The sequence below is a fragment of the Anabas testudineus genome, chromosome 6 (genome assembly GCF_900324465.2).
Source record: "Anabas testudineus chromosome 6, fAnaTes1.2, whole genome shotgun sequence".
In the NCBI taxonomy this organism is placed as follows: domain Eukaryota; kingdom Metazoa; phylum Chordata; class Actinopteri; order Anabantiformes; family Anabantidae; genus Anabas; species Anabas testudineus.
Window position 1 is genome coordinate 2474980 of NC_046615.1, and position 26864 is coordinate 2501843.

The 26864-nt window shown below is 40.7% G+C and overlaps 1 protein-coding gene and 1 long non-coding RNA gene across 2 annotated transcripts; one reads left to right on the forward strand and one right to left on the reverse strand.

Moving 5' to 3' along the window:
* Positions 1-238: 238 nt before the first annotated feature.
* Positions 239-1988, forward strand: LOC113166045. The gene is made up of 3 exons (XR_003299138.1): positions 239-359; positions 1026-1157; positions 1335-1988. It is a non-coding gene; the product is annotated as an uncharacterized LOC113166045 (long non-coding RNA).
* smpd3 (sphingomyelin phosphodiesterase 3) lies at positions 1800-26317 on the reverse strand. Its single transcript, XM_026365968.1, has 9 exons — positions 25869-26317; positions 24152-24403; positions 23083-24034; positions 11806-11881; positions 7968-8129; positions 7413-7502; positions 4753-4816; positions 4048-4216; positions 1800-1934 (listed from the first exon to the last, which is right to left on the reverse strand). The coding sequence occupies exons 1-9, from the start codon at positions 26168-26170 to the stop codon at positions 1833-1835; spliced, it is 2169 nt and encodes a 722-aa protein (XP_026221753.1). The 5' UTR covers positions 26171-26317; the 3' UTR covers positions 1800-1832.
* Positions 26318-26864: the final 547 nt, after the last annotated feature.

Sequence of the window (26864 nt, forward strand, 5' to 3'; positions counted from 1 at the left end):
TATCTGACATGTTTGTTCATGATTTTGAGTCCTAAAGCCTCCATATAAAGTTAAATAACTTTACTTAAGGCTACAGAATGTCAGCTTTTCTACATTTAGTTGTAGCAGAAATATGTTCCAAATCAAATCTTCATGTAAAGAGATGCTGTCAAAGGCTAATGTGACAGCAGAGCAGAGGCTCTCCCTTCTAACCAATCAGAGAAGGCCAGTTATTTCTACTTGTAAGTTTCTCTTCCTGTTTATTATGATTTCAGAACCTTTTTGCAAATTTTGACACTCACTGAGTTTTGCAGCATTCCTGCTGAACTACTTTGTGAACATATGTATTTTCTGTGCTACCTGTCTGTATTCATTGGATTGTGAGTATTATTGAGTTTGTTGCCTTGATCTTTGGGACAGTTTAGATCTTTACAAAACATAGTTCAGTTCTGTAAAACCTGGGCTGTATGTTATCTAGCCATCAAATAAGATGTGCTCATAACACAGACACAGTGATTTGTTAGCAAACAAGCTGAAACCAAGTCTGGTCCAGTATGGCTGAAAACCAGCTGTACATGATTCTAGCTGTGTTGCTGCCATATAGAAATCCTCACCGGGTTTGTGTGTGTTTGGTAGTATCAGTTGTGGAGGGGTTTCACATGCAACATCACACTGGCATACAGTACGTGTGTGTTTCAGGGCAAAATGCAACGAGCTGCTATATTAACATTGTACACTGATACGTTTTCTCATCATGCACCAGCAAAGTGTCAGTTTCCACTATGACAACAATTCATTTCCTTTTCTTTTTCAAATTTAAACATGGCTGGAAATCATGCTAATAGCATCAGACATTTCTTCCTCAGATCCGTCACCTTATATAATACTTGTTTGTAGAAACATACAATAGTATTAAACAGGCATTAAACTCCCTATAAAAAGAGGTGTGGCAATAAACCATAGAAACTGTGTCATATTATTTTTCTCCTTTTAGAAAGACTAGTTTTGGTTTTATTTTTTTGTTTGTTTGTTTGTTTGTTTTTTAGAAAAAAAAAGACACTTGTTGAGGCTCCTGGGACGAATGTGGGAGCAGTAAGGTGAATGACTGACAGTGGAACTGACCAATAACCTTATAGGAAGGCGCACAACACAAGGACACAGGTGGTCAGTGAGCAGCTGTACGTTTCACTCTCATCACTTAAATCACGTGTTTTCCTTTGTCCCTGAATCATAAAAAAAATAAAATAAAATCATTTACACTATGGCTAAAAGGGATCCAACAAAAGGAGTGTGTGTAAATTGGCTACATTAAAACTATTCACTGTAAATAAAATAATCGGGATTCTGTCCAACAGGGAGAGCTGGAGGCGAGGAGCGGAGAGGCCAGGTGATATTCAACAGTCACAACGCTGATGACTTGTGTCTGTGTCTGGTAATGTATTCAGTATGTGTGTGTGTGTGTGTGTGTGTGTGTATGTGTGTGTGTGTGTGTGTGTTTGTCTGTGAGCGCTTTACCCAGAAAGATGAATTCCTTTCTGGTTTTCTAAACTAATTCCCCTGCTTATCTCTCTCCTCCAGAGTCTTTCTCTTTCATATCACGCCTCAGTTGCGTTCTCTTCCACTTGCTTTACATCCATTCATCCAGCGAGCGCTCCTCTGTCGATCGATCCGTCCATTTCTCTGTCCCTTTAATCCTCTCGCAGAACTGCATTTTGTCTCTCTCTCTCTTTTAAGCAGCTCCATATCTGTGAGCTCTTGATCTCCTCTCCTCGTCTTGGCTGTCTGTCGATCCTCCATGGCAGTATTTAAAAAATAACGAAAAAAGAAAAAAGAAATCAGCTCAGGTGGTCAGTCTAAGGCTCCTCTTCGCCCGTTGAAACAGCCAATCTCATGGCCACAGACAGGTGGTCGGTGAGGCTGGCCAACTGGGTGACGAAGCTGAACTCCTCGATGTCCTGTAGAGGCCAAAGATAAGAACAGTTGTCATCATGGTTTATGTGTTTATTTTGTGTAAGAGTCACTCTTAAATTTAGGCTGAATGTCATGTCTACAGAGGATAATTACATTTTTTTTTTAAATTTTCTTTCAACTCAGTGAGTCTTGATTTCAAAGTAATGAATTCAAATGCATTTTCACTGGAGGAACCAGTCTAAATTTAACCCCCCAAGAAAGACCCTGCTCAGATCAGCAGTACTTTCCGAAGGTTCAGAAATTACTTGGTTGGAACTACAAATGCTACGCTACTTGGCTAAAAGTATGTGGACAGTCGACTGCCACGTTCCAGTCCATCTCAAAAGATGTTGGATGGGATTGAGGTTGGGGCTCTGTGAGATCCAGCTGGGAAACAACCTGTGAACTGGGAAAACCATTTCTTTATGGAACTGGTTTTGTTTTCTAACACAGAACGACAGAAAGGGCCTTTCCCTTTTTGGACAAACAGATGTGTCACTGTGAGCTGTAGCAGAAACAGTTCCCTTCACTGGAACTAAAGGGAATTGTTCAAATCATGATAAAGAGCCAGATCACAGGGGACAGAAATGTCCCCTGGGGACTAAATGACTTCACACAACAGTATTGGCCCTATAATTAAAATACAATAAAAAGTATGTCTGCATGTCTTTTGTAAATAAATGTTGTAAATGTTGAATTGAGTGGTAATAAAAATCTATTTTCTATTGATCATTGATTTTTATTATACCATTAAGTTATACTTAAAAACAATGGAAGGCAACTGATTAAACATAACAAACATGAGACAGCTTTTTGGATCTCAATTCACAGCGAAGAGTAAAAACTATATTGGCAGGTTTAGATTTGATTTTGAGGATTCAGAACAAGTCTATACTGTCTTTGACTTGGCAGCCGCTAACAGCTGGTGGCTCAATGGGTAGATCATTGGCTTTAGACACAGAAGATTCAGGACCAATTTCATTGTAACATGTGAACGTGACATATGACAAATAAAGGCTGTTTCTTTAGATGAAGGAATGCTGCAGTAGCTTCATTCTGGCACATGGTGTCCTCAGGCGGATGTGGTTTGTGAAGCATGGAGACAGACGGAGAGATGTTCTATGTAAATGATGTGATTTGGTTTTCCAATCCCCTCCAACCCCTCGCTCACACACACACTGACAGGAGTGTCGGTGTCGCCCTCATTTCCCTCCTCCACCGCTTGTGTTTCACTGTTCACCTTCCTGAGCTTTTACAACTTGGATTTTTTAAAATCCCTTTAACAAGTGGAACCTTCTCCTGAGATCGATTCACTGGCTTCCCAACGATGTTTCATGTGGTTCTAGGACACAAGTGCTCACAAGTGTCTTGTTGCTAGGAAATTAATCACTGTACAATGAGGCAGATCACCTTCTGACTTGAGGGGAAAATGCTGCACGATGTAACAGAGTTCTTGCACTAGGTCTCAGTGAATGCATCAGTTTCTTGTTGGAAGCTGTGTTTTATACCTTAACACACTAAACCTTGCTTCAGACTCCCCAGTGAATGCAGTTTCCCAAATGTTTTTTTGTGACTTCATATTTATTCTAACCACCAATCACACCCTTCAACATCGAGGTTGGAATCTGAATGTCCACATATTCATTCACTGGTTTAAGACAGTTATGAAAATAACAAACTGGGATAAACGTGGTGGGAATCACAGGTTTCCAGTGAAGAGGTCTTTGCTCTTGTCTTTTCTAGCTCCTGTGTACGTGATTTTGTGGTAGAAATGCTCACGACTGCACATTGTTCATTCTAAATTTTAAGTGAAAACAAGCCAGAAAGGTTGAGAAGCACTCTTTTCTTATATACATTTTTATTTGACTCATTTAATCAACTCATAACACCAAATTTAAATGATATTTGAGTACGGCAACTCCAAATCTTTTTTACTTTCCACTGTCCCTGAAAGCCTCACAACACAAATGACCTACACTCTGTTCGGTTGCTGAACGCAGTCATGTTAGATACTGTTGTTGGGTAAAATGTATGAAACATTTCTGGTTTTAACTTCAGATCATTTAAAGGACAACATAGCAACATGTTATATCAAAAAGGGGTCTTATAAAACCATACCAGTTTCCAGTCCTGCTGCAGGCCCTCATCACTGTAGAGGATGTAGTCAATCCTTCGTCCGTTGCCCTTCAGTGGGATCTTCCTTCCCTTCTGACTGCTGGCTGGACACTGGTTCTTACTGGGAGGAAACACCAGGTACTCCTTTCTACCTTCTTCGTTCTCCATCACTCTGACAGGGATGTAAAGTGTAGGGAAAACATCAGTAGAGGAGGACACACATGTACACAGGAAGACAGTGAATCCCCAGTATGCAGTATGTTCCCACAGTCTAAATACAGGAAGGATAAAGCACCATTTACACTAGGGTGAGTGGCAAAATGAGAAAACATGTAGTGCAGTGCTCAGGTCAAAGGTCAGCTATGAACTAAGATGTAAACTTTGGACTAAGGGGTAAACTTAACAACAAAGGGGAAGCCTTCTTTCAACTTTCTTCCTGTGGTTCAAGATTGGGGATTACTGTACATGCATAGAAATGGTAGTTAAATGTCTGTTCTGAGGGAGTTTTTCAGATCAGATCAAGTGATGTGGAGGGACAGGTCCACTCAGTATTAGGAACCTGATTACCATCCAGGTGGGGATCCAAACAGAAAATTCCTCCCACTAACGTCATTAGGAGGAAGAATATTTTAATATAAATAAATTAATTGGAAATTTAATAACATTAATGCGACAAAAACAGGTTCACTGTATGTGTGTGTGACTTACTTTTGTAAACTTTCAGGTGAGCTGACCTCGTCGTCATAAAGGCCACTGGGATCCAGCAGAGTACCTGTTGGATAACACATGAAGGGCCGAGTTATAGGTATAATAAATACGTTTCATAATGTCATTTAAATGATCTGTAGGGGAAGTGAAAATGGATGCACGCTCTCTTAAAAGTAAGTAATAAATATTACTATGTAAATTTGTGATACTACAAGCTGTGATCAGAAACTGACTCATTTTATTCTTTTATTCTGCAAGACTGCAAATTTCTGTGCGACCACATGTGCTCTGGGAGTGCCCCTTTGGCTGAACCGCTTGGCAACCCTTACTTCTAGGAACGACATTTATACTATATCACCATTGGCATCTTGAGAAAATGTTGCTAATTAACATGTTACTGAATGTCTGAGTAAGATGTTCACTGACAACAGAATATCCAGGCTCCAGGATGAGATCCACTTGTAGTGACAACATTACTGAACACTTTTTATGCAGAGGTAGACCCACAATAAGGGGGACGGCTGCCTCCCTTTTGCCCACCTTTAGATCCACCCCTGCTGTTTAAGTATAAAAGTTTAAGTATGTCACTAAAAAGTACTCCACTACAAGTAAGAGTACCGCTTCAAATTCTGTACTCAAGTTGAAGTACTAAGTAGAAGCTCTAAAATGTACTTGAAGCACAAAAGTACCAGTGCTCCACTAAGAAAAGTGATTTCACTGAGCATCAATCTGGCCGAGAGAATATTTTAAACACTACTGAACTTGATAACGTTGACAACATGAATACAGGTCTGGTCCAGTGGTTAATCCATAACAATACAGCAGCATTTATTAGCTGATTTGATTTTGTATTGCATTTGCAAAGATGTCTAAAGATGCAACAGAGTAAAAAGTAACAGAGGATGGAAATATTCCAGGAAGTATAGCACTTGAGTAAATGTACTTAACCAGCTCTGTGAATTAAGGACAGCTTAAGCCACTTTCTCTAACCTTAACGAAATGAGGAAAATACTTTTTCCCACAAGTGCTGTTCGTATTACATCACTTTGTTAGATTATGTTTGAAGATCTGAAACTGAGAAGAAATCAGGATGGTGGTTGAATATTTTTTCACAGCACCGTATACTATATATACAGTACTATTCCCACTGTACCCTGTTTCTTGATGTAGGTTTACAATCCTCCCCCTCACTACACCAACCGGCTCCTCATTTCACATATAGCTGCTTTTTTCAGTGTGGTAAAGGAGGCATCAGCAGACTTCTGAATTCTGAGAGTGTGTATCTCTGTCTTTATGGCTTTCAGACTCCAATCCACTGTCATCGACTAGTGAAATGGAACAGCCAGAGAGAAGTGAACACTTTCCACAGCGTGAGGCCACGGGTGGGATAATGTGGTAAAAAAAAAGCGCCGCCTTTTGAAGAGTGCAGCACTCTAAAGTTACTCCAGTCAATTTACAGGCGTTGGGAGCTCTTATGAAAAGTAGCTGTCTGATAAACAGCTAGTGCTTTTCACAAGTCTGAGAGCAGGTTTCAGGTCACTGAAACAAAGATGGCGAAGAGTCAGTTACACAGACCTGGCTGCTGCCTGTCTGTCTGTCTGCTGAGCTACTTAGAGCACGTTTGGGAAAGTGTAGATATACATGAGGTTCCATCTTTCAGGTGGTTAACCTCAGTTTATCTGCTGTCATAAATTCTGACATCACCACTGTGCTGTCGTGTTTGTATGGGGAACAGCATAAATGATCCTTCACACTACTTTTAGCCACAATATATGGGAAGCGGCAGTGACTGTGGTGGTTGGGAATCTGGTTTGTGGTTGATGTGTTTAATCTGTTTCAAATGCTAGTTTGTCAGTTATGAGCAGGGGAGATGATAGACGAATCCCAGAATCCTGTAATTTTAACAGTTTAACTTGTGTGATGTTCCTCCCCAGCCACCGCTGTTTAACTACCAAATGGTCCCAGGCTGGTTGGCAGGCAGGGAGGCCTCACTACAACATTCCTGGGACTCTCGGAGTTCAGTCAGTACAACATCTGACAGTAGCTGGCAATAGCTGGCTGTGTGTGTGTGTGTGTGTGTGTGTGTGTGTGTGTGTGTGTGTGTGTGTTCTTTTTTTGTTTGCTCCCCATTGTATTCATTTAGCTCTAATCTTCTTGGGATAAGCTTTATGAAATGGGATAATCTTCCTTTCCTTTGTTTCACTGATTCATTGATCCAGTCTTCTTTTCTTGCCTCCTTCTTCCCCCTCTGTAATGGTGACTGAACAGGTTTGCCGGTTTGCCGTGCGAAACATCCATGAACAAAGTAAGCCTCATTCTAAATGAGCCCACACTATCCCCAAAATACCACTGGCCTAAATAACGCTTCATATCCAGACCTCCAGTTTTTACGTCACTAATGCCCATGTATCAGAACACTGCTCTGGGTGTATTTTAAATCTAACAGTGGGGGCATCCTGATTTAGCCAGACAGAGCCAGATTATGGGCGGCTCTGCTCAACATGCACTGTATGGATCACCAGACTTCATGGGTCAATGTGTTTAAAGGAAAACCTGAATATCACAATGAAGCGTGAGGTTATGGTGTTGATCCGTGAATGCATGTATAACAGTGTAGATTGTGTGTGTGTGTGTGTGTGTTTGTGTGTGTATGTTATTACCCAGAGCCCATGGTTTGTCCTCCCCTGGCCCCAGGCGACACGGGTCCTTGTACTGAGTAAAAAGTGCATGCTGCTGCTCGAGTTTGTCCTCTGGAAAAACACAAGAGTGTATACACACACACACACACACACACACACACACACACACACACACACACACACACACACACACACACACACACACACACATTATTCTACTAACTTGGGAGGGAAGAAGACTGCTGCCTATGGATGAGCAAATACATTATGATCAACAGCTTTAATGTGAAATACCATGGTCACTATAAAAAGTGACTTCCATCAGCTCGTGTCAGCAATGGCTCCAAGCCATAATTGTGAATGCTTTTTTCATTTTGGCATATATAATGTGTCTTAACAATGAGGCAGTCTGGCCGCCTGAAACAAAGTAAAAGCAGGACCTTCTTTTTTAGATTTATGCTGCACTCTGCTGGACAACACTCAAATGTTATTCACCAGTTCATTTTGTTTCACAATTCATTTCACATGTGATGTTGTGCATCATGTCTGATGGTTTAGAAGCTGACTGCTGAATACCTGAAGAGCAGTTATCAAAGTTGAGGTCTCCCAGGATGACATCAAAGGCCACCAGGTCTTCCAGCACCTTCTCTCCTTCAGGTGACTGGGATGAGGATTGGCGAAACTCTGCTCCCCACTGAAGCAACAGGTCCAGCTGCTCACATCGTACAGAAGCGTCTCCTGGTAAACAGTGCAGTGTTTGTGTGTGTAGTAAAGACAGGGAGGAAACAGGGAGAGAGGGAGGGAAAGAGAAGCAAATGAATGCAAAGTGCTTGCAATAAAATCACCTGAGCTTGTCTGAATGAAACCAACCTGAAATGATCTACAGAAAAGGGACAGCCAAAGACGAAAGACATGCCTGGACATTAAAAGACCTCACAGCAGTGTTAGGGGGGGGAGAACCTAGTAAAGTACGATTGAGTCCACAAAAGGGGGTTCCTCTGTTGGTATTGGCAATGTAAATGAAATTAGCATTGAAATAGTACGAAAACAAGATAAGAAATGTTTATTGCCTATTTTGATTTTTGATGCCAGTAGAACATTTTAATAGTTGGAATGGGGCAAAAAATGACTGAAGAAATTATAATGTATATTTTATAATGTATAATGTTAAAAGGATGTAATGATGGGGTGAGGTTCACTAGGTTCACTGGCAGTTTATCGATGCATCACACCACTGACACACGTGCTCAACTAACTGAGCTACATGCCAACCCAAGCAACTAATTAGAGTCAGCTTATTACCAAAATTATGCTATTGGCTTCCTTGACAATTGCTGTTATTACCGGAAAATCTGGTCAACATCAGGTCTAATGCATCATAATGTGGGAGGGACCAGAAGATTCAACTGAACAAAACTTTGAAACTCTGACAAAAAGAAAATTCTAAATTTGTGGTATTGTTGTTGTGGTTTGAAGGTGTTGTGCCTTTATTAAATTCAGGCAGATAAGTCTCTGTAAGGATGGAAAGAGGTCGAAAACCAGTATTTGCTATACAGTATGAACAAGACGCAGAATTGCTGCTGCCTTCTGTGAGCCCAACTTCATTACACATGGAGGTATAGGGGAAAACTGTCCTCTGGTGTGATGAGCCAAAATTTGGGGCTTAGGAGGAGATAGACCATCCAGCCTGTTATCAGCTAACCGTTCAAAGACCAGCATGTGTAATGAAATGTGAGTGTGTTAGTGCACACAGCATAGGAAAGCTGCACATCTGTGGATGCCCCATTAAACCAGAAAGACATATATATGGCTTTTGTGCCACATATGCTGCTATCCAGATGATATCTTTTATGACAGAAGACCTTGCTTAGTTCAGCGAGATAATGGCAAACCACAGCTCAGTCCAGGTGCTAAACTGGCCGGTCTGCAGTCCAGACCTCTTACCCAGTGAAACCATTTTGTACATTATGAAGCAAAACTATGACAAAAAGGTCTTACACTGTTGATGGACTCAAAACTAAAGTAATTTTATTTCTTACTTATATGGGTTATTAAGTTGATTTGTTATGTTACTAATCATAGTGACACAATATTAATTCAACCTTTGGTGCTATTTTGTTTTTGGCAGAGTCGTCCTCTGTCCACTTTGCCAATAATTCCGATAAATTGGAGTTAAAGAGAGATGGGAGGAGGTGAATAGAGGGAGGCGGTGGGTGAGAGCATGTGAGAGAGAAATAACAGCTGAATAGTGGAGAGTGTGAGAAACAAAGAGGTGTCAAGATATTGGCGGCTGAGTAGGTGGCTTTGGCTTTGATTACTCTCCGCTCCAGCTCAAGTACAGTGAAATGTAACATTTTTTCTCTTTGTATTAAGTGATCACTTAGAGATAGATGAAGATGGAGGTTGTGGGGGTGTATTTGCTTTACATTTACCTTTGTAGGTTTGTGTGTCTTTGTGTGTGTGTGTGTGCTTGCTTCAGTCTGTGTGAGAAAAACTCGCCTGGTTGACTTGGGGGATATTTTATATATTTGTCACTCAATAAAAAATGTGCAGTATAGTCCAGTCCCCACTATCTAGTGGAAATGTGGCAGAGCAGCTTTCCTGAAAGGCTCCAACAAATACACAGCAGCTGATTTGACTGTTATTGTGTTATTCAGATGTGGGTTATCAGCTGTTGTCACGTCCAGAGTTGTGATTCAGCAGGGCACCTCCAGCCTACCAGTAGGCCAGTAGGTTTATTACCATCACCACATGTTGGTGGAGGGGCTGCACGGTGGCGTAGTGGTTAGCACTGTCACCTCACAGCAAGAAGGTGGAGTTTGCATGTTTTCCCCATTGGGTTTTTCCAGATACTTCCTCCCACGATTCAGACACCTGCATGTTAGGTTAATTGGCAATTCTACATAGCCCATAGGTGGGAATGGTTGTATGAGAGTTTCAATTAATATTGTTACTTTATTTGAACCAAAATCCCAACTGTGCCCAAACATGACAAACTCGTTTTTAAAGCTAAATCTAACAAAGTTGTAGCTCGGCCTGTGTGCCTGTTGCTCTCCTCATATGTAAACATGTTAAATGAAGCATTACGTCTTTGTAATTTAATGAGGATTTTCCAGTATTTAGAATTTATGTGACCTCTAATTAACATCGAAACTGGATTTTCAGCTAGACCTGCTTGTGTGACGTAACAGCTTCTGCATTAGATTCCTTTTGTTAGGTTAGCTGCTCCTAAGCAACCACCACATCTTCCACGCCGATCACAAATTACGCCAGCAGAACAGATGTGTCAGTTTGCTGTTGATTGGTCAGAGCAATATGGAAACACTCCCTTCTAGTCTCCCTCCCAAATAGAAATGGGCTAACATGATTAGATGTCAGGCTGAATAATAAAGTGGAACGAAATGTCAGTGTGGTCTGATTATCAGGCCTCTGAAGGACGCGGCTTCGCTGGCTGCAATTTTATATTAAAAACATTTATTTATTTATATTAGGTTGGAAAGCCTTACCAACACAATTACACAATTATTGGGACCAAGTCATTAAATTAAGCGTCTTTCCACTGTACTCCTATTTATGAGTATATAAAATAGAAAGTGTGCAAGTACAAATCATGTTTTCCTACTTTAAAACAAATGCATTTGAATTTTAAAATAGATTTAAGGAAAAGTTATAACAAACTATATTGTCTCTTTACTACTACCATTCTGAGCACATGCTCTCTATTTCTGTGTAATAATTTGCAACCAAATGTTTAGTTACTCACACCGTATCGTGCAGCTACACTTGAGCAGGAGAGATTACTCTTTACTCCCAGAAAAGAATCAGGCCTCTGTGCTTGTCCCCTTTTTTCCCTCCAAGTTATCCTGATCTTACCCCTGGATCCCAGCCCCCTCCCCCAAAGGGCTTTATGTTTGATGTATCTTTAGAAACAGTGCTGGCACGGCTAAATTTAGACCTGTGAGGAGTGTAGGAGGAGCTCAGAATAGCAGGCAAAGGAAGGGAGACATGTCTTTGGTAAAAAATGAGGGAGGCATCAACTGGAGGCTTTAAATAGGGCTGTGACGCCTTAAACAGCTTGAGACAGTCACCATGGGAACAGCAGGAGGAGGCACACGGGGGGCTTGATGCGCCCATTTATCTAGGTATCTGAACACGGAAACACATACAGAGCTCTGTGTGTAGCTGTGTGTGTGTGCAGCCTCTGGCTACTCTAGCAAGAAGCCATGGCAAAGATACACACACATAAAGCTACGATTTTCCCCACTCTTAACACAAAGCAGCCAAGTCACAGTCAGTGTTGTAGAAATGGTCTCATAAGCACATCTGTGCATGCATATGGGCATTTATTTGTGTGTGTGCATGTGTGTTTGAAAGACAGAACAGTTTGGACAACTGCAGGACATGTTAACAGTACCTTCTATGGCATGGAGGTGTGTACACGTGAGATATCCCACGACCCTCTGCTCCTGATGGGAGGTGCCCACGTGAACCTGCGGGGGAGCGGAGACAAACACGACATGATGTCACTGCTGCCGTGTTCAAACAAGCAACATCAAAGCCCGCCAAACAAGTACTGCGTATGTAAAGCACGGCAGGTAATAACACCAGCAATTAGCGCATACAAGGCAAGGTGAAACTTTACTGATCCCTGTGGGGAAGCAGGGTGATTACAGCAGTGAAGTCATTACAGCAGTTAGGCTGTGTTACATTACAGCACCAGGGAATCCTGGAAAAAAGATTTAAAGAAATAAATAAGTGCAGAAGCACATGGCGTTCACCCAAGAAAAAATGATTATGTAGAATAATAATAACACACAATGCAATTGTGATATATGAAAAGTATTACAGAAAGTCTTCTAGTTATTATTTTATTACTATTACTTAATTTTGAACTTACACATACAGCACAATTACATCAGGATCTGAGAGTAAGTGAAGAAAACAATACATTGATTTATTATTGATATATTAAAAAGAGTGTTTACTATAACCAGTATTTATAGATGTACATGACTAAACACTAACTGAAAGAACTGCATCACAAACTCTAAAAACTGAACTGCAGCCCGTGGAGCCACATTCTTTATAGTGCATATAATATTCTGAGGTACCTGTATGGAAATGTTTGAACTTCATTTGTATGCACTCCTGTTTCTCTGAATTGATTGTGCTCTGTTAGCTGATCTGATTGCAAGCTGCATTAGCATGTATTTTGCTGCAGTTGACTAATGTTGCTAAAAAAAAAAAAAAAAACAGAGACACAGCGAGAATAACTGGAAACCTGCTGTTTATGCTTATCTACCAGAACCCAGATTCTGTTTGGCTTCTTCTGTTTTAGACATATACCACCAGTCGTTTGGACTCACATAGGAATTACAATGTTTTGGTGACAAGATACGTCTTTCACTGCGTTACCGTCACTGCAAAAAGGGGTCTCTACTGATCAGTTCTCCTTTTAAACTAATAAAGTTGCATGAGCAAACATAACGTGCTGTTAGAAGACTACTAGAAGACAGTACCAATGTTTGCTCATGGCAGGCCTCTGTACGTTTATGTCAATACTCTTTTAGATTACAGCTGTTTTCTGCTTCAGTAGTTAGTTTTACAATATTAACAATGTCTACACTGTATTTGCTCACTGTTCACTGTTCAGTTAATCAGATTTTCTTTTAACCACGTGGTCATTTCTATTTGATTCTAAAACTTTGCCTGTTAGAGTACAGTAGGAGATGTTAGACAAAGAGAATAAAATAGAACCTATAAATTAATCTGACTTTATTTCTATTTAGATTTTCCTGTTGAACGAGTTGTAGTTTATTATTATTTGATTTATTAAGTAGTTTATTATTATTATTATTATTATTATTATTATTATTATTATTATTATTATTATTATTATTATTACGCTAACTGGTGATGCTAACTAACCTGCATCTTCTCTGTGAATGACCTATGAATACATCACTTAGCCTATTAGTCATGGTAGCAGTAATACTCTTGGGATTAGAGTGGCAGTCAGTTGTTTGGTCCAGCATAGATAATGGTATTTAAAATAAATAATCACATAAAGATGGAACTGTAGGATGGATTGCTACAGAGTTATCCACCGACATCTGTAGACAGAAAATGAATCTTGCTGACACATCTAGCACTTTCATAAGGGTTGATGTTTTTTGTTTTTTTTCAGTGTTGTAGCTCAACAACTACAGGATGGATTGGCATTCAACCCAAAATCAAGTTTCTCTGGGTGAACTGTAATGTTTAGGATCTGTGCTAAGTTTCAAAATGTTACACTAAACTAAGATAGTGAGCCCGAAACAGATCATATGTTACTAACAACGTGTGTTAGTATTGTGACCCTGATAAAATGCAAATGCACAGCAGTGCCTCACAGAGCTGCTAACAAGGCAACAAGGCTAGTTATGGGCCTATGCATTGCAGTGGAGTACAGTATAAACTGAAAGAAGACAAATGTTCAGTCTTCACATTTTGCATTATGTATGGTCTGCAAGGCTGCAGGCGCATGGACACGTTCAGTCCACTATCAATCACTGTAAGGACACAGGGTTTCTACGACAAAACCAACAGCGTCATTCTGTGATGGCAAGTTTCTCTATGTACTGTATCTATTTCACCCAAAGACTCAGTCCTTATGTGAAATGAAGGTTTACTTAGAAAAAAACATTTATTTCAAGTGTTCGTCCTTTGTAGCTTTGCAGAGCGATGTTCTCTACAGGAAATAGGATGACTCAATGAGCATGAGCCAAACTCAGAGCTGAAGGTATTATTTTTTCAGCACTTCCTGGTACACTTTATACATTTTTCAATACTTCTGCCCAGACCTCAATTACCGCAGTTCCCCAAGCAGCAGAGTGTGAGCAAAGCTGCAATAAATTCAACATCACTTGAGATTTAATCAGACACCTTTAGCATCAGTCCTTCAGCGACACAGAAACAAGACATGCAGTGAGGTTAAAGCTGGCAGCTCTGAAGTGCCGGTGGGTGGATGCAGACTGATGATGAGGATGATGAGGAGGAGGAATGAAGGGTTGCAGAGAAAGGGAGACAGTGATTGTGGGGTGCTTGGTTTGAAGTGGGAAGACGTTTGGGTGGAGTAGATGAATAACAGGACAGACCCTGGTAAGTCAACCTAGACTACAACCTAAAAACTACAACACACCCAGTTAAAACTGTTGAACATGCTGTTTATCCAGTTAAGCGAAGCTTTTACATTTGCTAAGTTGCTATAGTTCTAAAAGGTTACTCTCTGGCTCAGTACTTTCCAGGAAAAACCCACTGACAGACAGGAAAATAACACTTTATAAGAGAACAGCTGGTCTTTTTGGTCCCAGAATCTAGAGCCAGGCAAGTTAGTGAACATGCTGAACGCAGTTCATGACTCTATCTGGGTCCAAATCATGCTGTACATACTGCTGCCAATGTATGTGAATATCCCAGTAGCTGCTCTCAAAATAAACCATCACAAAAAGAGGAGGGGCAGCAATGACTACTAATGCTGACTGCACAGTGCATTATTGAATGGACAGTGTAAAAGCATCAATGAGTTCTGTGTTAACTGTAAAACCAAAAAAAAAAAAAAAAAAAATTGCAGATGCTAAATAAAAATAATTCCACCTGATGGTGTTAATGTTGTGGCTCATCTGTATATGTTACCGATGCATGTTGGCACTACTCTGAAGAGGCTTAATCTGGTCACAAATGCAAACATGGGGAAAAGGTTTATAAAGATGGAAAGGTTGTTGCATGATGCCTTCATTCAGTGCAATAAATGTACGTCATTTAACATTAATTCACTTCTTTAATAACGACAAAGACAAATCAGCATTTATGTCTCCGGAGAATTTGCCACTGTGTTAAAGCTTCCTACTTAGCAGAGACTTCCATTTAGACCAGTGGAAACTGATTGCCAATAATGGGATGGCTGTTTTGGCTTGGTATCTGTGCAGAGCCCCTAATGAAAAATCCTAAAAGCCACAATAAAGCATTAGTCAAATTAGCTGGAAGGTAATGCCAAACACAAAGCTCACTTTGTAGACTGTAGTACAGTAAATACACCTAACAGCAGAGGCCATACATTTCCTTCTGCAGATTTGAGGCACTAATCCAATTACTCGTAATGGAGTGAGTGTTTTATAAGAATGGGTGAGGTAGAAGAGCGGAAAAGGCGGTTTTAGATAATATGTTAACGTTTCTGCAAATGCTGCATAAGATATGAGTCAAAGAAGATTGTACTGGTTTGCTGATTCTCAGGACAGGTACCAGATGCCTGTAGTGTGAACTTTAACGTGCATGTTTCTATGCATGAGAAGTATCACATCTTCAATAATCCATATTCAAAGCACATTCAAAATGAAAGTATTATTTATTTATTCCTCTCATTTCTTGTTACTCCTTGTCTCTCCCTCTTCCTTCCTCTCCTCTTTTCCCCCCCCATCTGCATGCCACGCTCTGTATTAATATTTCAGGGGCTTATCTATGCTTCAATAGGTGTGTGTACAGCCTGAAACTGACAAGAGGCCTGAAGGGCATGTGTGCGTGTGTCTTTATATGGACTCATCCATACACTCAAAAGGGTTGGACGTGTGTGCGCTGTATATTATCCCTGATCTATGCAGAAGATGGAATTAAGATACTGCCAGCTAATTGGAGTTGTGTGAAGTGATGAAGGAAAGCCATGACTGGAAGCTATTTGTGCTGAAATTAATAGAAAGCGTTTTTGTCCCTCCTGCTCTGGTTGAGTTAAAATAACATGAATTGAAATTAACTGCATTTCTCTAAAACTGAAAACGGCAAATGAGTCAGAATGCTGGATATGAGATGCTGAAACTTCCTCTCATTACGGATCATTGAGATAGAACTGAGCAGAAATGAAATGAGCTGTGAAAGAGAGACTCCACATTGGGAGCCAATAAGCTTAAGCTGAGATATACATGCCGGCTAATGAAAGCTCCAAGGAATGCTGTAACTAATGATCTTAACTTTACCATCAGATGGGGGCAGAACCCAGATTTTGCCTCACATTATTCAGATGTGTTTAATCGCCTCATTTGAAAACCAAGCAGACAAATTGTCATGGCGAGTGACCGACAAGCGGTGGCTTTCCAGATGAACAAAACCACAGACATTCTGTTTTTTCACTGGGCGTCTTATTTTTAGAGAATGTCGTGCAGTCAGAATATTTCACTGCTGTAAATCCAACATGTTGTGAATGATTTAGTGGTGTTGGGATAGACTGTTGTTTGTAGTTGACTGACTTTCTTTTTACTGCAACAGACAATTTGTTAATTACCTTCAAGAATGACTGAAGACTGCAGTTTCACTGAATTGTTGCATAACCAACAGTGTATATATACATACATACATCTAACTCTAACAACCAAAGCGCTTTACTTGCCTACACCCAACCTCACATTGGACACTGGACTGGGTCTGCAGGTTTGTCAGTCTTGGCATTAAGAATACTTCACTCAATAGAATTCATTGCATTAAAACATAATTACTAATGATTACATTTACAACTATAACTTTGTAGTACCATAATTGTGGTTGCAGTTTAGTTTGAATAAAAATGTAATTTTCAGAAGACACAGTTGCTCTGTATCCAACCTAATTATTGTTCCTCAACATAACTTAACTGTGATGGTTGCACAATCATAACCACGCTTATTAAAGCTTCCGTGATGAGGAAGTGTCCAGTACGCCAGCTGCCATTATGGTGCTATTTCAAGAGCCACCTGCGGTAAGTGGGCGTAATTTCCCCATACGTCAAGAAACACATGCATGCCATGCCATCTAGGGTGCCTATTGGCATAAGAGCACTATTTCAAAAGATGATCCTATGGGTTGCATGAGAGGATAGGGACAAACTATCTTTGTGTCTGTTTAGATTGTTTCTATGTCAAGTCAGTCGGAAAAAGTTCAATTTGGATTTGAAGTCCAATTGAGTGTACTACATATAATCCAGTGCCCTCGAATCATGCAATTCATATCTTGTGGTCCTGTTTTGGTTCAGTATGTTTTCGCACCAGGAGGACTGCACTAGTTCACTAAATGATTTCTTTTAAGGCCACCTCTTGTTGAGGTGGTCTCTGTGCAGTGTTTAACCCCTGAGTTTGATTACTGCTCTTACACCAGATCTAATGAACCACACCAAGTGCGAATAAAAACGTGAGTTTGATTTCAACTAAAGCCTGCAGGTTAGTTGTGGCTTAAGTGGTTGTGTACTGTTACCTAGGCCAGTGTATGGTTTAGTTTTGCACTCTGATACATGCTGAAATCCTGAACAAAAGCAATTAGTGTCAATGAATTGAACTGACCTCAATATAGTCAGTGGAGGTCCATCTGATCATTTACGGTCAGAGGTAGATTTGGTGAATTCTCAAACATTTCCATTCTATCCAATCTAAATGTGAGCATGTCCCTGTTTTGAAGCCTAATCTGTAGTAATGCATTCTAACTCTGTATTTACACACAGACGCACGCACACATGTACACACCCACAACTCTTCAACCATGCACTTAGTAGTTTGAAATAATTATAAGAGGGGATAAATGTTGAGGCTGAAAAGCTTTAATTACGGAACCAGCGTTGGCACTCTTTAGGGAAACATTTTTTAATTAATATCCTATCTCTTCCTCCCTCTCTCTCTCTCACACACACACACTCTAGCGCATTACTTCTCCACAAGAGACCATTCAGATTTATGTTTCTGACCTGCTGCGGCTCTGCAGGTAAATACATCTATTGGGAAATTATGAGAATGTGTGCGTGCCCCATGCTGGATCTGCTAGAGGCAGAATTCATATAAAAAGAACAGCAGTTTATCATGCTTATGATCTACAATTATACAGCGCATGTGAAGCTTTTACTTTTTTTGTATCTGCACATTAACTTAAGTATGATTGCGGCTGTGGAAAGTTTACGGCTTGCATGTACTTCCTGTGCTAGTGAGGGGTTCCTCCCACAGTCCAAACACATGCCTTTAGGTTAACTGCTTAGTAAATTGCAGCTCTGAGACTGGTGATGTGTCCAGGGTGTACCAGTGACGGCTGGGTTTGGCCCAGCAACATTTGACAACAAATTACATTCCTTTGTGGTGTTCAGTTGCCAATGGCTGATGAAGATCCTTGTTAAATTTTCTAACCCTAACCCTAATCCTAAAAAAACTGTGTAAGTTTAAGAGTAAATACGCTGACTGTTTATACTTAACACTTAATATGTTAATACCTAAATGCCCATATACTGGCTATAGTAGGTTGTCATTGGCAGCTAAGGCCAAACAGAGCTTCACTTGTGGGAACTCAAACTGGTGTTACCTCACCCCTCTCAATGTTGTGACTGACAGACTGTGTAAGCAAATTAATTGTACAAAAGCACCAGACTAATCAACTTTTAGTTTTACAACACAATATAGAAAAAAGGAGAATTTAAAGGATTACCACTGTAACAATAAATTCTGACTAAGCATCCTTGTTTGTGCTTAATATGAAAGAACAAACACAGTCTGGTAGCTACGCAAAGAAACAGTGTGAACATCAGGTACATCAAATAAACTGCATCTAATGAGATGCATCCCAGCTGGCAGCCAGTGTTGAGTAGTAATGAGCAAGAATGACCAAAGGTTCCTGGATAGAGAGGCAAGGGTTCACAAAAAGATGCTGCTTTGGAAAGCTGCCAAGCTGCCTGGAGGACAGAGAGAGGCAAGGAATGAACAGCAGGCACATCAAAGCTGACAGCTGGCTGAGAAACAGGCAGGTTGTAAAGAAGAGCCAACGCTGAACACCTTTCTATTGATGGGAACAACAATAAGCAGTTCAGTCAGAGCATAATGTAGTAAGAAATACACTGTGAGGCTCTAAAAGCTCCTTTAGTATTGATGGTTAGGGCAAAGTGGCTCTTAACGTCATCTCAAATGTCCATTTGAGCTCTGCCCCCTTTGATTTGCTACCTTGGGTATTTGATAGCAGCACATTTTAAACCTGACTCATGAAGACATTTCTCCAGTGTGTGTCAGCTGGTGGCATCAAAGCTGCACAATCATCCAAATTAGGTAATTACGGACAATGGCCATGGCACGACGGGTAGGGTGGACCTACAGTACCACAGAGTTGGTGTAGTCAGGCATGATTTCCCCTGACTATATGTTAAAGTGACTCTGAACAAGAAGCTGAACCCCATAGTTGACCAAAGTAAAACCAAGCTGCAGAAGTTGGACAACTAGTGTACTGTGAGTACTAGTCCAAAGTCTGGAAAACTGGGACAAGATTGTGCCAGAAAGGGCAGCTGGTGTAAAAATCTTTGCTAAATTGATAAGCGGATCAGATGATGCACTGCGGGGATCCTTAATGGAACAAGCTGAAATATGTACACCAATCTTCAATAAAAAAAGTCTAAATCTCACTGATGGTACATGGAGCAGTTTATTAGCACACATGCTTTGTAGATTCTGTGCATCAAACACAAAAAGTCAAACTAGAACTGGACCCTAAACAAAACATGAGAAACTGAACCTTCGCATGACAACTCAGCAAATGTAATCTGCCAAGGAAGACCACAAAAAGCTAGCAAGTGGATCTTGAGTTCGGATTATTCTATCAAGCTATTATTAAATAAAATTTATTTCTAAACCAATCCTTTTTTTAATTTTCTGGAAATTACTGTCTCAAATGTGTCCCTCGAGACATGTCAATCCTGCTAGACTCAGAGGCATGTGGTTCTGGCTAAATAGCCATTTCCTGGCACTAAGGAGAATCATTTTGTTTAACATTGTTTGGTTTCCTTCTCTGTCAGTTGGGAGCATACTGTAAGCAGATTGCATTGAAACACGTACATGCCAGCTGGCTGACAGCCAGCATCTATGAGCAACCTGGAGTGACCTCATATCCAAGGAGGTGGTGAAACAGGGATACAAGGCCGACTTGTAGGCTGCAGTGACAACAGGCTGCAGAGGTAACAGGATGAGACTGTCAGCATGCAAGCTGCGATAGAGTGTGTCTTTATTAGATCTAGTAGACATAAAGGTAATAAAAAGGCATCATACAGGTACCCATCATCAACATTAAGACACATAAAGTGGCTTTGTCACAGTAGGAGCTGGATCAACTCTAAACTTACATCCTGACAATCACGGTATGTGGCTTATTAATGAACGCACACAGCATCAACACTCATCACAGCGACATGCACATATGCAATGAAACATAGACACAGAGCAGCTGCCCGCTTCATCACCGAGTCCCTCTCACATTGTCTGTAAAAACACTACACTGTGCACTAAAGCTTTTTCTCTCCATGAAGAATACTGTGTGTTTTCTTATTATATAAAGGAAAAAAAGGCTATAGTTCAACAGAAGCATGACTCTAACACAGATAAGTAAATGTCAGTGGAAACTGCTGCACAAATCCCATCACTCTGCAGGAAGCCCACATTAGTGCTCTGGAGCCATATCATAAACACTTCCTGCTTCCTGGGATGGTACAGTAAAACCACCATGCATTACAGTTTTTTTTTTCCATTGCTAGCAAACATTTGTTTATACTGAAACTAAAATTTCAAAGCTCTTCACACAGTCTGCATTACACACATGCATTTCAGCTAAACAGTTCATTTCGCAAGTTTGGTTGCATCCTTTAACCGACCTCTCTCAAAGAGAGTCCATGATTCACCATATGGTCAATAATTATGGCCCTAATCTCATGAGGTCCTCCTCACCTTCCTCTTCTTCCTCCCTCTGCCACTCTTTAGTTATGTATATTTGCAGTGTGCAGTTTGTGGACCTACCAACCTGCACAGTGTTATTGCTATTTGCTGTTGCTCTCGCTGATGTCCTTTTCTCTCTCCTCTTTCTTTTCTACATAACTCTGTATAGAATTATACTTTGTAGGGTTTTAAACCCTACACTGTAAAGTGTCTTGAGATGTCTTTTGTTATGATTTGGTGCTATATAGATAAACAGAATTAAATTTAATTCTGTTTTGATTGTGTATTTAACTGTATTGAAGTGTGTTAGCATATGAAAAATGTGCTGCAAAAGTACAGTGTGTTCAGTACTTTAAGGAGTTCATGAATTTTAGAAACTGTGGTCACTCAAAGCAATGAAAAGTGATTCACTGTTTCCTCCACATAGACTTCTGTTTAGCTGACTGTGTAAAGAGCTTTGACAATTAGACATCAGTTTTGACCAATGGTTGTTATTGAAAAAAAAACAGTAAGACTATGTGTAATGAAAGTTCATATCTTACTGCTGAAAATGCCTAATGGACTCCACGGCTTAATACATAAGGTAGAAAAGGCTGATGATTGCAATAGTAAGCAAAGTGATTTATACCAGATTTATGTATTTAGGAGACCATCAGTTGTAATCTGTTGTTCTCTAACTTGGTGATCCCCAACCCTGGTCCTCAAGGCCCAGGGTCCTCAAGGCCCACTGCTCTAACTACTACTACTACTGACTAATTTTTGGGGTCCAATCTCCAGTTGGTGAACAAACTGTATGAGACTAGAGAACAGAAGAGGCTAGAATGGGAAAGTAATTAGATATGATTGCATGTTATATTACAAGCCTTTTCATATCGTTCGTAACAGTCAGTCGGTAGCTGTGAATCTTAATATAGACTAAAACCAGATAAAAGTTCTTGATTAATCACATGTTTGAAGTACTGGTCAGCAGTCATTCTTAAAATCCCAAGACTGATCTTTGCATATGTTCCTTTTCTCAGTGAATTCGCAAATCGATCAGAAATACAGTGTAGAAATGTTTAATGTTATATAAATGACTATAGCTGAAAAACTCACTTTATCAGTTTAATGATTCCCAAAACACAACTGAACACTTTTGCTGTTATTATGTTAATACATTTCTAAATGAATGGAATGGTGGTATGTATTATCTATGACACAGATTACATCATAAAACTCCATCTCTGGCTTTGGGGAACTATGGGGAGCTAGTGCTAGCTAGGAGCTGTCTGATATCAGGATGCTGTCAACTCACATAATGTAGTTATAACATCTGCTGCTGACAGTCCATATGCAGCTATATGGGTAAGAGTTATTGTTTTTACAATATTCATAAATGATAGATTTACATTATTCTTATATTATTTATATTTTTAGACCAACAAATGTAGTCATTTGTGTGCGGATTCTCAGTGAGCAAACATGTATTGACAACACCAAAGCAATGTGTCAACGTTTTTTACAGTAGGAAGAGAATCAGAAGTGAAAATAAGATGTTTGGATGCTAAAATATTTTCCCATAATTAAGGGGAATTAATGCTGACAGCTGGCAGGTAATTTTCAATCTGACTCTCTGTCCCTATTTCACACTGTCTTTCACATCTTCTTTCACAAATCTAAGATAATTTAGTATAAATAGACTTCATGGGCAGATTCAATTACCACCTTGCAAAAGCTACACATATTAGCATCAGAGATGACAAGATTATCTTTTGTCTAAAACAGCACTGAACAGTGTTCAGAGCATAGACACCTTTCTTCGGCAGAAGTATACAATTAGGCCTATAGTGGCATTTAATTCTAATTCAGCTCAGGCTGGAATTAAATGAAATGAATATTTTCCCTGTTGCATCCTTAATGAGGGGAGAAAGAATTCAAGAATTCAACCACGAATAGGGTAGTTCAATTAAAAGTAAAGTAAAACCGCTTACCTTGGCAAACAGTGCCCCCTTGGCTGCCAGTGCGTCCTCCCCTCTCCCGTTGGGGTAGCATTCGTACCGTGCATCCAGGATTGGGTAGCGGCTGGCCAGCATCAGCCCGCTGTTCAGGAATTTGAACCTGGAGCAGCAGCCTTTCCAGCCGTACCGACCAACATCACTCAGCACGTAGGGAAAGTAGCGGTGCAACTGCCGCCGCAGTCTAGTCGTTGATCCATGGTCAAACACTTCCTGTAGGGCGAGGAAATCCAAGTTAGCAGGGAAAAAGGCAGAGATCTCGTGGTCAAATGTCTCATCCCCGTGGCGGCGTTTTCGTCCTGGGCGCTTGAATACTGATGTGCGAGGAACATGAGAGAGAGTATTATTGCAGGATATCCCTATACCGCTGTCACCTCCATGGTAACGAGCGAGGGACTCCCTGGAGGCAGTCATGCTGCCTGTGTCTACTCCTGACTGCTCCCCAGGCCGATGGTTCCCTGTTTCAGCCTCCTCCTCCTGGGGGTCTGGTTCTGGGGCGCTGATGCTGATTTGAACCCCTGAGGCGTGAAGAGGGCAGTCTGTGGAGGATTTTGGCTGGGTCCCTTCCCCATGCATTGGGCAATCATGATGGCCACCCTGTGGCCCTGTGGAATGCATGGGGCAGTCTGAAGACTCCCCTGAGGTGTGAACGGGACAGTCTGAACTGTTGTTAGCACCTGCAGAGTGGAGGGGACAGTCCGCCGTGATGTCTGCTCCATCTGGGTGAAGGGGGCATTCAGAAGAACCCTGGCCTCCTGCAGCGGGGTGAACAGGGCAGTCAGTGGCACCTGAGGGGTGAATTGGGCACTCGGTGAGGGGTTCGGTTTCAGTGTCAGCTGGACCATTTGTGGTGTGTGTTTGGTCTGGACGCTGGTCCAGAGAAGAGGTACGGCGGAAACCAGTGGCAAGGCTGCTGAAGGAAGCAGCACTAATGAAGAGAACAGAAACAAACAAATATAAACTTTTTAGCAATGCATAGAAAGACTTTTGTTTTACTACATGCTAAGAAATAAGCAGGTGAAGCCCAGAAGAAGGCATTCCCCACCTGATGGAAGTGTTGGTAGGTGAGTCGATGTAGATTTTAATCTGAGGCCGATTGGCACCATTGCAAATCCTCTTCCCCAATTCGCGGGCTCTCCTGTGGGTGTCTGACAGGTTGTTGAACCTGGCCAAGGAGTCAGGCAGCAAGCATACATTGGCACTGCAGAAACAGAAGCTTCTTCCCTGTGGCCTCCATTCCCCAGTACCTACACTCCCAGGCCCTGCCTCGCCCTGCTCAGCCTGGTGTTTGTCTGGCCTGCAAAAAGAACAACACATTATCACATTAAGTCAAAAAGAATCTATGGAGTACACAAGTACTACTGCATAATTTATTAAAAGAAAAGGCCAACATTTAAAAAAATAAAATTTCCTTTTTGGTGCCATATTTTAAATATTAAGGTACATCTAGCAACTAGGTTATCCTAGCAAAAAGACTGAATGTCAAAACACCTATAAATCTCACTAGTTCCAGTGAGTGCCAATGCAACAGCAGTTTTTGGGATAAAACTATGGTTTTGTGTAACCTAGATAACTGAAACTCTTCACAGTTGGTAAACCATATTTTTATTTTAAATTTCTTGAACTTTACCATTCTACTGAATGATCCCAACCAATTGTCACTGCTCTTTGGTCTTTTATTATTAAAATAGGTGATAGCCATAAAATAAAGCAAATAAATCAATACATCAATTTTAAAACAGCATGTAGGAGTAACAAGACGAATTAATTGAGTATCCCAGAGAAGCAAATCAGAAGCAAAAACCAGTGATGACTAAATGATGTATTTCTTCAAAAAGGTGTAAGATGAGTTCATATTGATGACTGAAGGAAAACGTAAATTGTGAATTACAGTATGTGTTATACATTGATCCAAATAAAAACTTTTTTTAATTTTTTTTTTTACCAAATGTTGATTCAATGTTGTCTTCAGAATATGTCAACATACAGGAATACAGAAGGTTTATGCATTATTAAACAGTACTGAAAAAATCAGTAGTGGGAACTGAACGTGGAAAGTGGAATTTCTGTTTCCCAGTTGAATTACAGTGAAATTAAAATAACAAAAAGGTAAGTGGTTGCAATACTGTTCAGTCACTGCAACTTATCTGAGCGGTCCCTAAATGCTTCAAACCAGAACTGCTGCTGCTCCTTGAAGTATGAAGTCTGCAAAAATACTGCTGAAGACCTTCTTTTCTGCATGAAAGCAGGGATAAGTTGTTTTGCGCTGCGTGCAATATTTGGTGGACTGACATACATTTTTCTACCGCAAAATTAGAATTGTTGAAACACGACAACATGAGGCTTACATCCACATTTATGGCAGTTGCTGAAAGAATCAAGATGAGTGACGTTAAATAAGCACTGTGTGTGTGTTACTTCAGGATTATTTTCACTAGAACAAGGTGCCTTTGAGTAAAAATGCCAGGATATCTGGCTTTTTAGAACCACGTTTAAATACATTGCATGTTTCAATACATAATTAATGCCCAATATTTTGATGTTCACAGTATCAAACACACACAATTTCTATCCATGTACTAAATATTAGCATACAGAGTTGCTATCCTTTTCTAATGAAACTTCATGCCCATTCAAACCTTAGATGTCACCTAACATAAGACAAGTTCCCATTCAAAAGAAGGACACATTTTAATCAATTGTATTGCAACCTGACAACAAGACACATAAGTAGTGCCAGTGTCACTAAAGTGAACACTAACCTGCTGTAAGTGTACAGGTAGGGCTGGCGGATGGCCTGCAGAGGAGCCCAGATGATGAAGCCCAGCAGAGCAAAAGGCAGGGAGGCGAGGAAGAGGAGCAGGTACAAGGGTGCAGAGATCAGGATACACAGAGTGAGGAAGGAGCAGGGGTCCTGGGAGCGCTGGCGCTTCTCCAGTGAGGTGGCCACGCAGGAGGCCAAGAGCCGGTCCACGAGCCAGTAGCAGGGGAACACCAGGCTCCATGATAGTCCGTCCAGGAAGTGCAGACAGGCACTGGAGTAAGGGGTGGTGTGGAGGACCATCTCTTTCCTTCTTTGTCTCCCTCTTTCTTCCTCTCTATCACTTTCTCCTCACCTCACACACTCTGTCCACACCCTCATAAACTCTTTAAATAAGTGAGAAGTAATGTGTCCCAGAGATTACATAAACAGAAATAAATAAAACATAAATCAGATTCAATCGTAGACCCTCCCCCCTCCTTGGAGAAAGGTACACTACATGGTTTAGTGAGTTTTATCTTCACAGGCAAGTTTGTCTCGGTCTGAATTCCCCTCCCTCAACAATTCCTCCCTCTACAGCAGGGGTCAAGGAGCGCAGTCTGGAGGTAGGAGGTTGCCATGAGGAGAGCCTTGGCCTTGGTGACAGTTGTATGATTGTGTGGACTGCAGCAACATCGGAAGGTAGCTGCCATTAAACATCACTGTTTTGTCAGGATCTGGAAGATGGGGAGAAAATAGAAGCAGATCAATACTGATTTTCTCTGATCTCTGTAAGCAAACTGAACCAAATGGACAAAGATAAAACACCACAGGAACAGAACAGATATTTTAAATGAATACAAAGTTTCTGGGAGCAACTACATACGTCTCTATTTATCATTAAAAGGTTAAAACAAACTATTAGAAGATCATATCAGAGCATTTTCCAACACCACTCCACTTCAGTAACTTAATGAGTCACCATAGCAACAGCAAGGGTATCCCAGCTGTGTCCGTC